Genomic DNA, 18,761 nt, shown 5'->3' on the forward strand with positions numbered 1-18,761 from the left:
ATTGAACTATTTCATTCTTATACTTTAGTCACCAAATTCTGAAACTTTACAATTTGGTCACTACCCCGGTATTGCGGATGTTACAAGAATGGTGTCACGTGATAAGATCTGATTCAAATATTAAATTTAATTTCTTAAAATTAGAACCAAATTGATATAATATATAAGTAGCAGTGATCAATACCAATTTTACTAATTGTCACATCATCACTTTCATTAACTGTTAACGGCTAGAGACTTTATTAAGGACTAGTTTAGATCACCTTTTGAAAAGTGACTTTTAAAAGTGTTGTAGAATCGAACTTTTAAAAGTGTTGTATAAAAGTGTAGTTTAAACTTTAAAATTTAACTGTTTGAAATTGTTGTTAAAAAAATAAGTTTGAAAAGATAAAATGTCTATTATAGACATTACGTTCTAAATTAAAAATATAACATTTAAATTATGTTTACACTTATTAATACTATAATTTATAAAATACATCAATTTAAACTATAATAAAAATATAAAAAATATTTTAAGATAACTCATTAATAATATTTTATATATGAATTTTTTTATTAATTATTAAAATAAAATATAAATACATAATTGAGTAGAACTCATACATAAGGGTAAAATTATAATTTGATTCCAAAAGCAAAGTTGAAACTGAAAAAAGTTAGAAATCCTAGCTTTTGCGGTTGGTTTGAAACCACCGTTTTCACCGTAAATTTTTTTACCCATTTGGCACTAATTTTGAGGTTGAAACGAACTTTCTACCTAAAAGTAATTTTAGAAAGTCACGCCAAGCGGAGCCTAAATGCATTTAAATAGTTGAATGACTTGATTGATAATAATTTAAAAATGATGATCAAAATGAAAAGTGTCTATATTTAGGTGATCATTGATATAGTTTATCCTAATTTCTGTAACACATTTCGATAAAGGGTAAATTCCATAATTATTACTTATATTACTCATAAATTATAAACTCAGTACTTATATTTTAATTGAACCAATTTTAATCCATGCCATATGTTCTTGTAACGAGAAATCAAATTTGTGATGGAGAGAAAAGGGGTTGAGTCATGAGTATCAAAATTAGCAAATGCCGTCACGCAATGGCAACGATATTTATGGGGTAATGTATATCTAAAAGTCACGAGGCTTAAACCAGATCATCTTCTTACGTTCATCAGCAGCTCCGTTGGGGTCTTTTGGGGGGCCCTGTCCACCACCTCGCACTCCCTCTATTCCTCCGTCAACTTCCAATGTAATACCAACAGTCATTATCATTTCTATATGTTCATTTATATGTTATGGACGTGCATTGTTTATCATGCAATGAAGGCATATATATTCATGCCTTCTCCTCTCCTTGTTGGTTGTTTATATGGGTTTTCCTTTTTGTTTTTGGGCTGGTGATGGGCTATTGAAAGGGATCGATATGGGTTTTGATACTGGCTGCATATTTGAAAAGTTGTCGTCATTAGCATGGAGATTGATCTCCCGTTAATATACATGATATTAGACTTTTATAATCTTTGAAAATTAAAAATTAAGAATGAATTGAAAGATAAGGGTTTGGGGAAGATTGGGAGGAATTGGGGTGTTACAGTTTTGTATTTGGGATTGATGATTAAGCTCGTTGAAGGTAGTTTGTAATCTTAACCCAGGAATTCTGCTTTTGTGAATAAAATTTCTGATTCTCTTTATGTTTGCTTCCTCCTTAATCTTGTTGGTAGTCAATATGATTAATGTTCAACCACTTGTTGAATGATAATTATAACTTGTTTTGTTGAAATAGAATGCCGAGCAGCAGTCAGCACGGTTTCAGAAGAGCTATTGTGGCTCTAAAGGATCCCACAATGGTTGGATTGGCAAGGGTAAACAGTGGTCACCAGGTAAGTTCAGTTCCCGAATCGTTATCGAGCATTATTTTGATCGACATCGTGTTTAAGAAGGTTATATTTATGAACTACAGGAAGTAGAGATTGCCGTTGTCAAGGCGACCGTAAGAAAGAGATTCCAAAGGAGAAACATGTCAGGAGTGAGTGAAACTTATCTGCATATTGAGTTTGCAGGAGCCTGCAATTTTCTGTCTTTAACAGTATTCTTTTAGACTATAAATATGTTTTTTTGTCATCCGCTATCTTGGCTGCTGCTGGGAGTCACTACGATGCCGCTTTTTGCATACACACTCTGTTGAAGCGTCTTTCTAAAACCCGTACTTGGACGGTACCTCCCGATCTCGTAACCAGTCTTGGTTATTTTGCATTCACCATAGTACAAATCCTAATATCAAGCACGCATATGCATTAATCAATACCCCTTGTAATCTGAGTAGATCATGTTGCATTCAGGTTGCATTGAAATCATTGATCATTATACATCGTATACTAAGACATGACCCCTCATTTCACCAAGAGTTGGTTAATATCAAGCGGTAAAGAGGTCTCCTTCTGAGCGTATCCCATCTCAGAAATAATTCAAGTCCAGAAAGTATCTATTAGGTCTACTTTCTTCTTTTTCTGCACTTTAATGATATGCTTGGAAGTATACAAACCGACTATTGAGAGGTTTTCTTGTGTCAAGCATGGAACTACTCTAGTTGGGTTCAGGAATACGCTTTATATCTCGAGGAGCGTTCGGTATGCTACAATGTATTGAGATATGATGTTGATAAAGATCAGTCGGTATGCTCTTTGAACTCAATACCTTGATTCTTTCCTCCCTTTAAGCTGCAGCAGTGTTTTGAAAAATTTGTGAACTCGGTCACTGTCCTTTCTAAATACTGTTTTGCCATGTTCTGAATTCGATACATTTCTACAGAGAAACGGAAGGCTCGACACCACGGATCTGCTAGATCAGTTACCTGTCTTGCAAGAGCTACTCGGTCGCCTTCTTAATTGCAAGGTATACACCCTTGCAGTCTTTCTTTTTCTCGAATCGTGTCCCATCGATAAATTCTTCTTTCAGCTACACTTTTAGCATTGCTTCTTTTCCCTCCTCCACTCTCCATGTCATTTCTGCGGCCAGTGGGGTCAGCTTTTTACAGCCACTTGATTCATTATGTTCTATCAATTGTAAGTAACTTACCTAAAAAGCATTCAGGTTCTGTTAATACTCTATATTATTATAGATTTGCTCTTTTAGATTGCAGGTGAAAGTATTAAATTGTACATTGCAATTATTGATGGAGTTCTAAATCTGGTTGACAAGGTAAGCTTTGGTTAATGTCAACTGATGGAAACTCATGTTTCTCCACCTACAAAGATGCAACTTTGAAGGCAATGGATTTTGTTTTTTTTCTTTTTCATAGTATTTCGAGATGCAGCGCGACCATGCTCTTAGGGCCCTAGAGATTTATAAGAAGGCTGGAGAACAGGTAAAACTTTCAGTGCCGCAAACAGATCTTTCTGTCGGTCTCGAATAGTCTCAATACGTTCATAACTTAGACCCCTTATGTTCTTGTTGCGAACATCTTCACCAAGCAATCTTGTATCTTGCTGCAGGCGGCGCAGTTATCCGAGTTCTTTGAGATCTGTGGGGGCCTTCACTATGGGCAAGGGCAGAAGTACCTTAAGATTAAACCGGTATTGGACCTTAAAAATGACTTTGCAAGTTTCTTGTTTCTTTGAATTTTCAATGATTTTGTTCAACTTCCCATGACGTGTACAATTGCAGCTCCCTGAATCATTTCTGATAGCCAATGGAGGAATATGTGAAAGATACTCCTGAAGTTTTGGCACTTCCATATTATACATCAGTATGACGCCTCAACACTTCATTTTACTTGATAGTTATCTTTCTTTATGATGCCTCAATTTGTAGAAATTCATTTTACTTTGTGGGGAAAAAATAATCTTTATTGAAGAAAATTAGAAATTTGCAGAGTTCAAGACTTGAAGTCTTGTAGTTTGATGCCCATGTCCATCACTACTAGAACCTGCGTTAGCTACACTATGAATTTCTTTATTTGCAAGACAATTTTTTTATCAGGTAGAAGCTGAGGAAGGTGCTCCTCCCACAGAAAGCCCTGCTCCGGTACCTGATTTGTTATCGGGTGATATCCAAAACAACGGTGCTCAAGAAACAACTGATTCATCTTTGAATCAAGCCTCGAGTGACACAAGGAAGGCTGTTGCAAATCTAGACATTGGTGATCTTATAGTAAGGACTTTTCTTCAGCTGATGATACATTTGTCTAGCTTTCTTAATTTCTCATGTTTGTTCTTACTTATCTACCTTGCTACCAGAGCTTTGATGAACCAAGTGAGGAATCATCTGAACTGATTGACAATAATCCCCTTGCTCTAGCTATTGTCGAATCTGGTAAATTATTGGTCTTCACTGAGCCGTTTATTTATTTGTTTGTTAGAGTGATCAATCGGATGTTTTTAACATCATCTTTTCCATAAACATTAACAGAGCATCCTCCATATGCCGAAAACGTTGAGAGCTCAGCACCTGCATCTACAGGTTGGGAGCTTGCACTTTGTAGTTCACCAACCTCCAATGGAGCTGCTGTTGCCGATAATAAAATGGTTAAGAGTACTTCAAATAGCCCTGTTCAAGATTCATTCAGGAATTTGCAACTGCTTTCTGTTCATCTTGGATTTCCATTAACAATATCTTCAAATGTAGACCGGCGGATCAAACGGATTAACACCACAGTCTATTAGCAACAAATCAGCAAATGGCCTTCAACTTAGGTCCGGTGTCAGCCAACCCTTTCGACATAAATTACAACAGTCAGGATCCCTTCTATGGAAGCAGTTATATCACACACCAAACCAATGTACAAATGCCAGCCATGCCTCAACACCCAATTTCCTTCATGCTACAGCAGCCTCGCACGGCCATGGCTGGTTACCATTCATTCAACCCTTCTGTCATGGCTAATTACAACCGGGTTCCCACTTTCTATGGATGCAGTAACGCGACACCCTCAACTGATATGACACTAGCCACCATGGCTCCTCGACAAACCGACCTAACGCAGCAGCCTGCATCAGCCATGGTTGGGTACAATCCACCCAAACCTTCCGGGAACCCCTTTGATATGTGAAAATGGCATTCATGGCTCCGCAACAAAATGATATAAAGAAACTTTAAACGAACATATACCAGGATTATAGCGATTTTAATGCTTGTAAACCCCAAAGATGAACCTATAGAGATAATAAAGTGTCTTTTGAAACGCTCTTTGTAACCATATCGGTGTAACTGATAAGACGGGCTAAAAATGCACAAAAGACGGTTGATATTAACTCGGTGTAAGTCATGGACATTTAGGTTTTGTTTTGTATTAAGGATTGAAATAAGTCCATGCCACACAGAGCCTCAGAACAACAGCTTTTCTTGCAAATAGGCCAAGCAAATTACATGACACAGAAAAATGAACAATATAATACGAACACGATACAACCAAAGAAAAATGAACATGCCAAAATCTTTATAATGCAAATTATTGAATTCTGAGAAGTTTTATTATATAAATATATAATAACTAAAATATGGTTCTGACAAGAAAATGCAGAAACATTACACAAATACAAGAATTGCCAGGTCTACCTTCAAAGCAATATTCACTATTTTCTTCCACAAGCCTGCGTATCTTGTCATTCTAGCAGTTGCCTTCCATTTTTTCTCACCGGATATACAGCATGTTGCTAGTGGCTAATGCCGATATCACTGCTGGAATGATATAGAATATGAACCGGTGTTTGGATCTTTGACAGCTTTGAAGTTGTCAACACTCATCCCAAATCGACCCAGAACAGAGTTGCCCAATTCTTTCAGCTTTCCTGCCATGGTATGTACATTTATATGTGGTTAGTGATGCATAAACGAAGCTCGTCAAAAGTAACAACATACAATATTTCCCCGTATGTAATCTCCACAATTCCAACAAGGAACTAATTTGAATCATGGAATAGAAAAAAGACTCAAATAATTATCTTAAAGTTTCAAGAGAATGTCAAGTTCTCTTTGGCAAGACGATAGGCTCAAAAAAATATATCGGTGACTAGAATCAAATATCAAAAAGCTTCCATTTTTCAATTAAGGTTTCAAAGCCTACCACCAAATCCAATCCAAGATTCAAATATCACTCAACTACCACAGTATTCATCAACTGCAAATTGCACTTAAAGTCTGTACGATTCAATTAGAGATGGTAACTAATTAACAATAAACTAGATATTCATTACGGTTATCTGTCACAGAAGGAGCTGTAACTAACGGAAATAGGAATGAGCAGGTGGTTGAAGGGACAGCTGGCAATCATGCAACAGTTAACCAAGACGTTAAGGAAGGACGTAGAAGCATGAGAGAGAGGAAAGCTCCAAAAGCCTTAACCGATTTCGTATGGTTCTAAGGAATAGAATATAAATAAACTAAGCTTGTAAGCTAGGAGGCATCTGAATTCCTTGAATCTATTTCAAATTTCCAATCTATATTTTCTTTCTTCTCTCGCTATTTCTTCACTCTATTTTGGTGGATAGTGAAATCATAACATTATCATTTAGTAAGAAGAAAACAAAATAACCTAAATTTGTTTATGAGATGCTTGGAAACAAGAAGTTGATGTAGTTATACTAGATTTATTATATTACACAACAGACACATTGAGCTATAGGAAGCAGCTAACGATATTAGAACAACAAGAATCAGATATACGGGTACCCGATATGTGATACAAAGGAAAATAAAAACACAGATTTTAAGGTTACCAATCATCTCCTCTTTCATCTTTTCTCTCTCTTTTCAGCAGCCAGTGGTTCCAAGCGACGAATGGACCTCCTAGCCTGATCATTAGCAGGATCCAATTCCAATATCTTCTTCATATCTGGAATTTGCAAGAAAAATAATTACAAACATGAATAATGCTGAAATAAATTCAATCATCAAAAATAGATCAATGTATGACTTTTCACAAACACTTCCAAATGGAAAAAATGTTTCTAAAAGGAACAAGCAATTAAACTAGAGGATGCTCACCAGCAATAGCCTCCTCAAAATGTTCAAGCTTTTCATGAACTTCTCCTCGTCTAACAAGAGCTTTCATATAAGAAGGATTAAGTTCCAAAGCTTTATTACATTCCTTGATGGTTTCCTCATATTTACCCTAAAAATAATACAGCTTTCAAAACATGTAAAGAAGAAGAAGAAAGAAGACGAAGCAAGTTCAAGGACTCTGTAATTCAAATTTAAATAAATAAATACCAGCTTCATAAAGCAAACTGCGCGATTTGAATAACAAATGGAACGAATTTCGGAGGCCGAAGGCATCTCCGCCGTAACTTGCAAAGCAATCTCGTATTGCAACAATGCCTCCTCGAATTGGCCGTTTCCGAACAATTTATTTCCTTCCATCTTCGCATCGTTTGCTTGTGCCAAAGTTTTCTAGAAAATAATATTCTTTTCAATAATCAATTAGGCAAAATAAGAAAAGATCGAGCGACAGAGAGAGAGAAGACCGAACCTCTTTTAATTCGTCGTCGTTTAAGGCATCTTGATAAGAATCGGCACCTTGCTGTTGATCGCGGCAGCGGCCGTCTTCTTCGCTGTCGCTAACGTCACGTTCGCTGGCTGTTTCGAATCCATCGGAAGCAGCATCACCTCCGGTGGCATTTACTGATGCAGCGGCGGTTGCTGGATTACCCGTCGTCGTTTCGGATGGTAATGGCGATACTGAAGTCGCTTTCGCAGTTTCTTCTTCTTCTTCTTCTTCTTCTTGTTGATTATGATGTTGATGCTCATCAGCGGGGTGAGGTTCAATCAGCACCATTTCTTCAGTTAAGGATCGATGAATCCGAAACAGCCCTTACACTTCCAGCAAACAAAAATGTTGATTACTATGCCGAGACGAACCGCGTGAATTGCTTTAGACAAGTTCAAAATCAAACCCAAAAAAGAGAGAAACCTACCTTCCAGAAAACTCTTTTTACTGATAATAAATTAATAACGAAGAAACTAGATTGGGCTTTCAGATCTGACAAGCTGATAAAATGTTCTAAACTGGGCTTAAGTAAATCAGCCCTTAAAACCTCAATTTTTATCTGAATATATAATTAAACTTTGAACCCATCAAATAACCTTAAATATAAAAAAAAATATTCTATTTACAGGTTTTAAATTAGAATAATTACATCTACGGAATATATATAAATTAATTGGTTATAAAATTTCTGAACAAATATTATTTTATAATCGTTTCGGAATACTTTTTCGAAAAAAGTGTTCATCCTATTTTTTGCATTGCTTACGGCGAATTATAATAAATTTCAATGACTAATTTGTCATATTTTTAATTTATTTTTATATTTTAATTTGATTGATTTTAATTTTAATATTAAAAAAAGTTGGTTGCTCTCCCGGTTCCCCTGACTAATCCGGATCGACCCGGTCACACACCTTGGTGGTGAGTCTCCCAACGAAGACTTTCTACACACACAAGGACTCAAACTCAAGACTTACTTAATCGATATCAAGCTACCATTTTATCAACATCTACTATTAGAGACAATTGATAATCGATGAGTACCAAATTTGGGAGTTGTGAGGGTGTTTATTATTCCTCACACGTAATCGATCCCCCAACTCCTTTTTTTATTTCAAAAAGAATAAATCAATACACGTAGATTGGTGCATCTTTTAAAATGATGATTTCTTAAAAATTCTTTTAAAAGACGATTTTTTAATATTCGACATACTTAACCCAAAAGGTCGATGACGACTCAAAAACATTTCAAAACTTTTCAAATAAAACAACAATCCCCCTTCAGACTTCAAGGGACATATTTGACTCCAGCTAACTCGCACACATCTAACAAGGGAATCACTGCCCATCTAGAAAAAACGCATGCACAATTAATCAATTTTCCGATTAACAACTTTAGGAAGAATCAATTACCTACACCAAAAATTAGTGATAAAATATATTATATTTTTAGTGTGAAAATTTAGGTTTGAATTTAAAAGATTATAGTATTTATATGAATTATAATAAATTATAAAACATGACATAAACTATATATATAATTTTATGCTTGGACCAAAATCTGATTTTCTTCTTCCTCGCAATGAATAAACTATAATTAGCTAGACCAATGAACCATAAGGCTTAATATAAGAAATACCTAAATTATACTTACTTTTTTATTTAGGCCTCTAATTTTTTTTGTAACGTTATTATTTAGGTATCTATATCGTAACGATTGTTAAAAAATTAAAAAAAGAACATGACACGTGTCACTTAACGATTTTTTTAATGGTATGCATCTAAAAGTGTAACGGAAAAAACATTAGACACCTATATTTAATGAAAAATTCTTTAGTCAGCAAAAGTCCATTTGAGGTGCAGTTCAAGCACCTAAAAGTATATTAAACCATTTTTTAGTTCCTTTAATTAAAAAAAAAATAAATTTCACACATCTTTAAAAAAAATAACTTTTCCTATTTTTCATAAAATACGAAGGCCTCCAATTTTGGCTTCGACCACCACCATCATCGGTGATCACTGATTTAACCGTTGACCATTAGCCTGGCGACTACTCACCCACAAATTGAAATGGATGTGTTTGAATTTAGAGATTTAAATTTAGAGATTTTTAGGGTTTGAAGCTACGATTCACGATAACCGATGGGTGGGCAAACGATAGTCAGTGGGTAGGCAACCAGTGGAGACGGTAACGACAGGGGACAGTCGACGGGTGAGATAAATACTTTGAGATTTGAGATTTTGAGACTTTTTTGATATTTTAGAAATGTTTAAAGTTTTTTTAGAATAATAATAATAATTTTAAAATTTTTTAAATAAAATTTTAAAATTTTATAAACATGTCACGTGTCACATTTTGAGTAATTGACTGAGTTTTTTAACGTCTATTACGAACTAGGCACTTAAACAATAACATTGGTAACATCAAACATCTAAATTGATATAAAAAAATTAGACGCCTAAATGAAAAATATGTATAATTTAAGTATTTTTTTAATATTAAACAGAACCATAATGATAAAAAACATGTATAATCATGAGTTTTGGGGTTTAAATTTAAGTAGAAATTTTTGAAATAGAACTTGTAACATCCTCAATACCGGGTTAGTGATCAAATTGTAAAGTTTCAGAATTTGATGACTAGAGTAGAACGATGGATTAGTTCAATGATTTATTTGGAAATAAATCATAAAAGTTGTTAGTAATTATTAGATTAAGTAAAGGGCAAAATGGTCATTTGATAAAAAAAAGATTTTTATTTTTTTCATTATAAGATTATGAAACCACGTGGGAAGAGGGAAAAGAAGTTCCAGAGTTCTCTTCATCTTTCTTCTTCCTTCACGCGTGAAAATCAAGAGTCAAAGGTGAGTTTCTGATTATTGGGTTTTTGATTAAATTTAATTTTAGTTTTGATTATTAGATGATAACTAAGCTTAAGGAAAGCTTAAGTTATCTTAAAATCAAAGTATGATGGAGTTAGGAGGGATTAAAGATTTGAGGTTCTTGGAAGAAATCTTGGAATAGAGTTCATAACTTGAATTGGAAGTTAAATTTGACTTGTCATCAATCTAATTAAGAGATATGAAGTAATAAAATGGAATTTGGAACATGTTTGAAATTGAGTATGATTCTTGAATCTCATAAGGAATATAGGATTTTGAGGTTAAAGATGGTTTACATGGATATAGGTTGGTTCAAGTAACGGTAGTTGAGTTTAATGTCATAATAGGGGCTTAAAATAGAAGAATTAAGGGAAGAGTAGATGATTTTCGTGCTAAAATGACAGTTCTGGGCTATGTGCATCGATGCACATTCAATGTGCACCGATGCATTAAGGATAAATCTCAGAAATTGTTCAAGGTGTATCGATGCACCTGAAGTGCATCGATGCACTCTTTTAAAATACGAACATCGAATGCCATCAGTGCATCGATGCATCCTCTTAAATGTAAACATCGAATAGGATTTATGCATCGATGCAGAGTGTGGTGCATCGATGCATACCTTCATTAAAAGATGAAAATGGCTCTTTTTTTAGCCTAAGAAATGATAGTTTAGAATATATTAATTAGTATACTGATTAGTATCAATGAATTACTATGTAGATACAAAGCCTAAACAAGTTCCGGAACTTAGCAAGTAAGATCGATCAAGGAAAAGATAACAGATCGGTTTTGACTAGTGAGGCCAGGTGAGTGCGTACTATTAGAATATACGTATTGTATATGAAAATTGGACTTGCGACAAGTCTGTTTCCAATATGTTGAATATATGATTGTATGATTATGTTTGATATTACATGAATATGCTTAGTTGTATTACATGTTAGGTGGTATGAATTTATATGATATGTGTTATATGGCAATGATTTATGTATTATAGGAATTAGATAAGTTATATGAACCTGAGATATAAATTATAGGATCACGAACTATGTAAAATACCAATGACTTAGGTGATAACAAGAGGAAGTGACTATATAAACATGTAAGATAAGTTATATGGGAAAGAGTTATAAGCTTAAATGTATTTATAATAAATAAGATATATAGTAAAAAAAATTATGAAGACATAGAGAGATATTATAGGAGCTTTTTATGATAATTTATTAGAAGACTTATATATGTGATAAGCTATGTGAAACTGAACTAGGTAAATATATGAGATTAGTAAATAAATGATGGGAGATGAGTAATTATATAAAACATGAAGTTATGATATATATATAAATAGACTATATGAAAATGAGTACATGATATTAAGTATAAGTTATTTATGGAATTAAGACTTGCGATGAGTCGAATTCTGATATTAGATTATACGAGTACACGAATACAAACATGTAGTGCTATGATGCTTAAGTGTACATGAGTATATGCCTATGTCTAGATGTTAAGTGCATCTTTATACATGATCTATGTGAATGCATGTGTATGTGATAAACCATGTGAACTAATATAATTGACTTATGTAATTAAAGGGAGAAATGAAATAAGGTATGTGATTATAAGATATGTGATAATAGGTTATATGATTATATGATCATAAAATATAAGACATGTGGCAAGAAATGTGTGATTACATGAAAGTATAATATAAGTTATGTGAAAGTGATATATATGACTATTTGTCTATGTGAATACAAATATATATATGATAATGAGATATGAGACTCTACGGGAATATTACACGATCTACGTGACAAGAAGCTATGAGATTATATGTCTATTTGAAATGAATGTGTGAATATAGGAAAAACATAAATATTAATGCCCATGTTATGTGTCTTGAGAGCTAGCGGTATAGTTGGCATGCCAAGAGTCGAGGGTCTACGCGGTCCTTCGGGATATATATGTATTCTTTGGAACATGTGTGAGGTCTTTTGGAGACACAAACTTGATCCTTGGCATATGTATATGATTCTTAAGGAATTTCTACGTGGTCCTTAGGGACATTTTATATGGCACTTCGGTGCAATTCTACGTGACACTTCGATGCAATTCTACGTGGCACTTCGGTGCATTTATACGAGCTGTGGTGACAGCATTAGTGCACAACCTCTAGAGACTCACATATCAATAGTTCTCACGTATGTACATGGGCTATTCAAGAGAAAATAATAAATATATGTTGTGATATGATAAATTTAATAGCAATGACATGATGATGTATATGTTAAGTATATATGCTATGTGATTAAATGATAGTGACTAATGATGATGTGATATGATTTATATGATGATGTCAGTATTGCTTGGTTAATTGAATGATATGTTGAGTAAAAGAATAGATATAAGAGGATATAATTATAAGATGTAAATGTTAAGAATATTGATAGTGAACGAAGGTTAGAGATTTAAAATAATGTGTGATATGTATATGTTATATATATATTTATTTAATGTTATATCGTTTTGATGTGGTATTATAAGATGGTATGTTCATGCATGTGTAAATAGTTAGAGTTCTTTTATAATTTAATGCCTCACTAAGTCATCGACTTAGCCTGTGATTGTTTCACACGTAGGTTAAAGAAGTAAGAAGAGAAGCGAAGAGGAGCAAGACAGGTTAGCAACTCCCTTACAAAATTTCAGATCAGAAAATAGATGATTTAAATGTGTTTGGTTAATTTGAATATGGTTGGCATATACTAATTGATTGAGTTAAAGATGCTCTGATCGATTTTGGTTATTGGGGTCAATTTATGTCAATAAACCGCTATTATTTTAATGAAAGTTTTTAATTTTTCTTTGAATTTTGGTCAAGAGTCAAAGTTTGAAAAGTCAATGTGATACCTCATACTCGTATTCTGTTTGGGTATGGGTTGGGGGTGTTACAGAACTATAAGTTTTTATCATTTTTTTTATAAATCTGGTTGAATACAAGGTAATATTTTGTGTAACAATATATAATATTTTAATTACTAAGATCGTTTAGTTTGTGTAATATTTTGTTAATTACTAAGATCGTTTAGTTTGTGTAATATTTTGTTAATTTTAAATTAATCTCTCATAATTTCATCTTGATTCCGTGGTGCATTGTCATCAGACTTGTCGACTGATTCCGTTCCTTTACAATATATAAACCATTTGGAATATAATCATCACATTAACTCGTAAAATATTAGCCCATCACATGAGTGTAATGAGAACACCCTTAACCGGTTCTTCAAAAGTTAACCATTTTTCTCCAATAAAACCCACCATTTTTCATTTTCATACAGAGAGCTCCTCAACAGACGCTCCTAGCCACAGTTTAATACAAAAAGGTAACCTTTAGCAACATCATCTGAATTGTTGGTAAACATGCAAACCCTTTTATTCTAATCAAACAGATAATTAAGTACAATGATGCTTAATCAGTGTTAATTAAACTTCAATGACATACATCATGCATGTCTACTTCCTTTTTCTCCATCTTGGCCCCATCTGCATGCTTAGGCTATGATGTCTCCCATTTCTTTTACCCCTTCCTTTTTCCTTTATTGATCCCTTCAATCTAAATCTTCATCACGCTTAGCTGAAACATGTGGTTTTTATTTAAAGATGGGAAAGGAATAGGGCCTCTTTGATTCCCCATTTTACGATTCGGGCTTATACGGTTTCTTAGTTTCATACAAAACCCGACCTTTGAATTCGATAAATTTTATCGAGTTATTTTGACACATGTCATTATCTTATTGGTTCATAATGAAATTAATCTTCGGGGTTAACTTTGTACCTTTTGCTAACTTTAAGGGTGTCAATTTGACCCTCCCAAAACTTTTAGGGGCCGATTTGGGTATTAACCCTATAGTGCTCAGCATGTGTAGTTTTCATATTCAATCTTTTTTAGGACACCTCCCCACTCAATCATAATCTGATTTTATCTCTTAAAGTTCTCATAATTCCTAGTAGGTCCCCTTTTATTTGCAACTCTTCAATGTTTATGTATTTTTGTGAAACATTTAGTTAACCTTTCCATCTGTTACACCCCATCTGTCTGGTTTTTCTTTTTCACAAACTTTTTGTGTCTGCAAGAGAGGGCAGGAACAAGCTGTACCTCCTAATCCTTGTGCCTTCTTTCGAATCTTAATCTATGTTGTTCCGACTCTTCATTTTTATTGAATTATTCACGTCTAACACTCGTGATTGACACATATACATAAAGAACCTATTTAATACTATAAAATACATATTTGTATCCGACACTCACATTCGTATACCTAACTCGAGTAATATAGGTTTTCTTACATTTATATGATGTCCATATGGTGATTTGATGTTATTAGCCATCCAACGGTTATGATACAAGGATGCATATGAACCATGTTTAGTGAACCCACATCATAGCATTAAGGTGATGCTGATTTAGCTTATATGCTTAATGCTAAGAGAGTTGTTTACATCGAGTACCCTTTTAATCATTCTCTTTTGAACTCCATTCCGGAGATATTTCCTTCTTTGCCTCCTAATTCCATGGATTCCAAGTCCATCTCATCGCCTTCCGAGGCATGCCCGGAGACGATGGACTTTCTTTCGCGTACTTGGTGCGACTTTGCGGTTCAAGCTCTACAACCCGAGGTACATGATCGATCAGTCATCGTCGTAGACAATCCGATCAAGACATTTGAGAGTGATTCCCCGATGTCGTTAACTGTGAGTATCGGACTACTGTATATAAGATGTTCTACTAGCTTACACTGTATTTTCATTCAGTAAATTCAAGCTTTTGTAAATCTCAGAGGATGGAGAAAAGCACAAAGACTGATGCTACTGATTTCAAGTCTTCTTTGCCACCATGGAAATCAAATGATGTGAAGGTAACATCTACGGTTCTGTTCCGTTAATGCTACCTACGTACCGGCGTTACTCGTCGAAGTCGTAACTTGATTTTATATTTTTTTTTTCATTTTATGATCAGTCATGGATATGGATGCAACAAGCTATGCATCCGGAACTGAATTACAACAGCTGTTTTCGAAAGAAATGGGTAGGTACCTTGTGGTTCACGTAATAAGAGCATTAATATTCGGAGATAATTTTTACGACTTGTCGTCGATATGCTCAGATGCCGTGGAAGATATCCCCCTTCAAGGGCATTTCAATCAAGACATGGTTGAAGGAGATTAAAGCAAAGAGGAAGGAAGAAGATAGACTACAAAGAGCCGAAGTGCACGCGGCAATGTCAGTGGCAGGTCTAGCAGCAGCACTGGCTGCGATTGCGGCTGAGAACTCGAAACGGAATGATTGTAACCCGGCCAAGGAGGCTGTGATAGCCTCGGCAGCTGCTCTGGTTGCCGCACAATGCGTTAAAGTGGCGGAAGCGATGGGGGCTAAGGAGCAGCAGCTTGGCAGTGTTATAGGTTCGGCCATGAGTGGGACGAGTGCAAGTGATATCTTAACACTAACAGCTTCCGCTAACACATGTAAGTGTAAACACGTAGATATCATGTCCGATTCCCGATCACCGTCTCCGATCTTCCGAAATTAGTTCGAAAACTAATAACACTCACTCGTACTTATTATTCGTTTTTAATTTTATTCTAATAACTGTTATAGCATTAAAAGGAGTTGCTACACTTAAAGCAAGAACAGGATGCAAGAACAGATTCAATAATAGTGCTCCCATCCTTCCAATCGAGGACACCGATGATTTTCCGTTCGAGTTCGAGAAGTGCAGGTCAATGCTGGCAAAGGGCACAGAGCTAGGCGTAGAAACACCAGATGGTTAGTAAATTTCATTCTTGACCATCAAAATTCAACATTCAAACTCGATTAAATTCGTGATAGATAACGATTTCGAGTTAACGCCGATTTCTTGACAGGGAAATACAAGTTCAGATCAGTGTCCATAGTACTTGATGGTGAATCAAAGGTCAGACACAGTGAAACTACAGCTTTAATCAATTAATTAAAAATAATAAATTTCACTGAATCACATAATTAGTTTATTATGGCATATATATTTTCAGGTCATTCTTAAACTAAGGAAGCTCAGCCTGTTAAAAAGCAAGAAAGAATGTAAGTCTCACACTGTCATCATTCTCCTCTTTTATTTCCATTAAAAAGTTGTTTAATGATGAAGATCACATGGAAACTTGATCAAAATCTGGATTCTTTGACTCAGGCATCGTACTGGACCTGCATGCCGAGTTGTACCGAGATCCCGAAGCCGATGAGATGACCGACACATGCTACCTGATCGTGTTTACGACGAGTTCCGGGACGATTAAAATAGACATGGTGGATGATTACCAGTGTTATAAGACATGGGCAACCACCATTAGTCACATGCTCATGCTGTCCACTTGTTTTACCAAATATCAACTTCCGTTCCACAAGAACTGATGTTACTGTGTTTTTCGGTTATTCGCTGCATGTATCGATCGATTTCGAATACTTTTTTTTATAGTATTGTATATTGATTTTACATTGTTATAAATGTTTTCTGGACATAAATATATGGAATTCCTTACTAGATTTTGAAAGAATAGCACAACTCTACATGTTACAAGAAATTGAACCTTACATTCATACACCATGGGAGTCTGCAAGGCTCCTGAGAACACAAACCAGTGCTTTTAATTTCATGATGTGCTCGATAGACCTTCGAAACAGGGTCTCCAAATCCGTCTCCTCGGAACCAGGAACGATCCGCCGCAGGGTATCACTTTCTCCGCAACACTAGGCGTGACATCCCCGTCTTTTGTCCTCTCTGATTCATGGACAAGAAGCAAGCTTTTCTCATGGTAACAAGAGAAGCTTTGGAGCTTGTAAATTGGATGATTGCTAAAGGAATTTATGGATTTAGACATTTTCGCTTGCTTGGGACCATTTGGTTTTTTTGGAAGTGAATTCTATAGACAACAAAACATGGTGCACTTACGATATATTATTCGTATATTATCCGTCGATCGAAGAGTAGTACGTGCTAGAAAAATTACGCACGCAGTAATCCAACACTGTTAACAAGCTTACCTTGTTTGGGTTATGAAAAATATTCCACTTCTACTCGTTAACAGCTCCAACACTGTTGAATCACTTTGTTTTGCTCTTTTTAACTTACTGTCTTAAGTCTAATCAACAAGAGAAAATTTAAATTTGTATTAAAATGAATTTTCTGTGATACAATTTCTGTAATTTTTCACTGTTCTGATAATCCAAATGTGCTAAGAAAAATATGTGATATATGTGCCACAAGACTCACATCAAAGGAAGATTGATTATCTCTTCCAATTGATCCACACAACCAAGCATTGAAAAAAGAAGACCAGAACAATAGCTGAATTGCAATGACTCTTTTGAATGGGATCCGGATATTATTTGGTCAACATGTCTTCTAGAGATACGACCAACTGTTTTTTAGCCTTCCAACAATACTTGAAACGTGTCAATCTGATGTCGGAAACTCAAGGTATGTCCATTTTAATGAAGGCAACACATATAGAAATTCGTGATTAATTCCAAATTTTGTAAATATTATGAATTATCAATATTTTATTAATTATTTATAATATAATTTAGGATAAAGTGTATAAATAGTCCACGAACTTTTAGGGCGCTTACATTTTAGACACCCAACTTTTGAAACTTGCAATACAATCATCAAACTTTTAGCTCGTTTCATTTTGGTCCTTGCCGTTACCTCCTGTTAGTTTTTGCTAATGTCGTACTTAATCCCATTAACTTTCTGACGTGGCAGCTTCTTCTTTTTCCTTTTTTCTTCTTTCTTCTTTTTCTTCTTAAAAGCTTACATCTTCAAACAGAGACTTCATTCTCACACTCAAATTCATGAAAGAGTAAAGATTTGTTGTTTTACATGAAAATTAGAGTGACAAAAATGAATGTCCTTCATCTTTGAAGCCAAAGAAACGCAAGCAATTGCAATTAGCCACAAAACCCATGGATTACCTTGCTGCAAAAGTTCAAATCCAGTCAATTAAAATGTTCCAAAACAAGACAATAAAATCCATTAACTATGAACTACTTACAAGGATATCTTGTTTTGAAATGAATCGATCCATGTAAATAACCGATGAGTGATTTATTTAGTTATTATTTCATCTTTAATTACTCCTTGTTGATTAAGTAATGTTGTTGATTTAGGTGTTTTCATTTGTTTCCTATGTAGGATGTTGAATTTTAGAAACAACATTAAAAAAAGCGAAATTCTGTGGTTTTATTTTTCTGGAGTCAAGTCTGGAATAATGAGCATTACTCGGGGCATAACATCGTCCGACGTGACATTCAGTCAGTAGCTTCTAGAAGACAGTCCAATCAACATTTTTAGAAG

General features: G+C 34.7%; 1 protein-coding gene and 2 pseudogenes across 1 annotated transcript; 2 read left to right on the forward strand and 1 right to left on the reverse strand.

Annotated features, from left to right (window-relative positions):
* Window positions 1–1,088: 1,088 nt before the first annotated feature.
* Window positions 1,089–4,665, forward strand: LOC120187804 (annotated as a pseudogene).
* A 964-nt stretch (window positions 4,666–5,629) lies between these two features.
* Window positions 5,630–7,913, reverse strand: LOC120195199 (annotated as a pseudogene).
* A 6,987-nt stretch (window positions 7,914–14,900) lies between these two features.
* LOC120195289 (VAN3-binding protein-like) lies at window positions 14,901–16,909 on the forward strand. The gene is made up of 8 exons (XM_039197388.1): window positions 14,901–15,124; window positions 15,211–15,288; window positions 15,390–15,458; window positions 15,537–15,894; window positions 16,028–16,195; window positions 16,294–16,343; window positions 16,441–16,489; window positions 16,596–16,909. The coding sequence occupies exons 1-8, from the start codon at window positions 14,945–14,947 to the stop codon at window positions 16,814–16,816; spliced, it is 1,173 nt and encodes a 390-aa protein (XP_039053319.1). The 5' UTR covers window positions 14,901–14,944; the 3' UTR covers window positions 16,817–16,909.
* Window positions 16,910–18,761: the final 1,852 nt, after the last annotated feature.

This window comes from Hibiscus syriacus, unplaced genomic scaffold (genome assembly GCF_006381635.1).
Source record: "Hibiscus syriacus cultivar Baekdansim isolate YM2019G1 unplaced genomic scaffold, ASM638163v2 tig00000340_pilon, whole genome shotgun sequence".
Lineage (NCBI taxonomy): Eukaryota > Viridiplantae > Streptophyta > Magnoliopsida > Malvales > Malvaceae > Hibiscus > Hibiscus syriacus.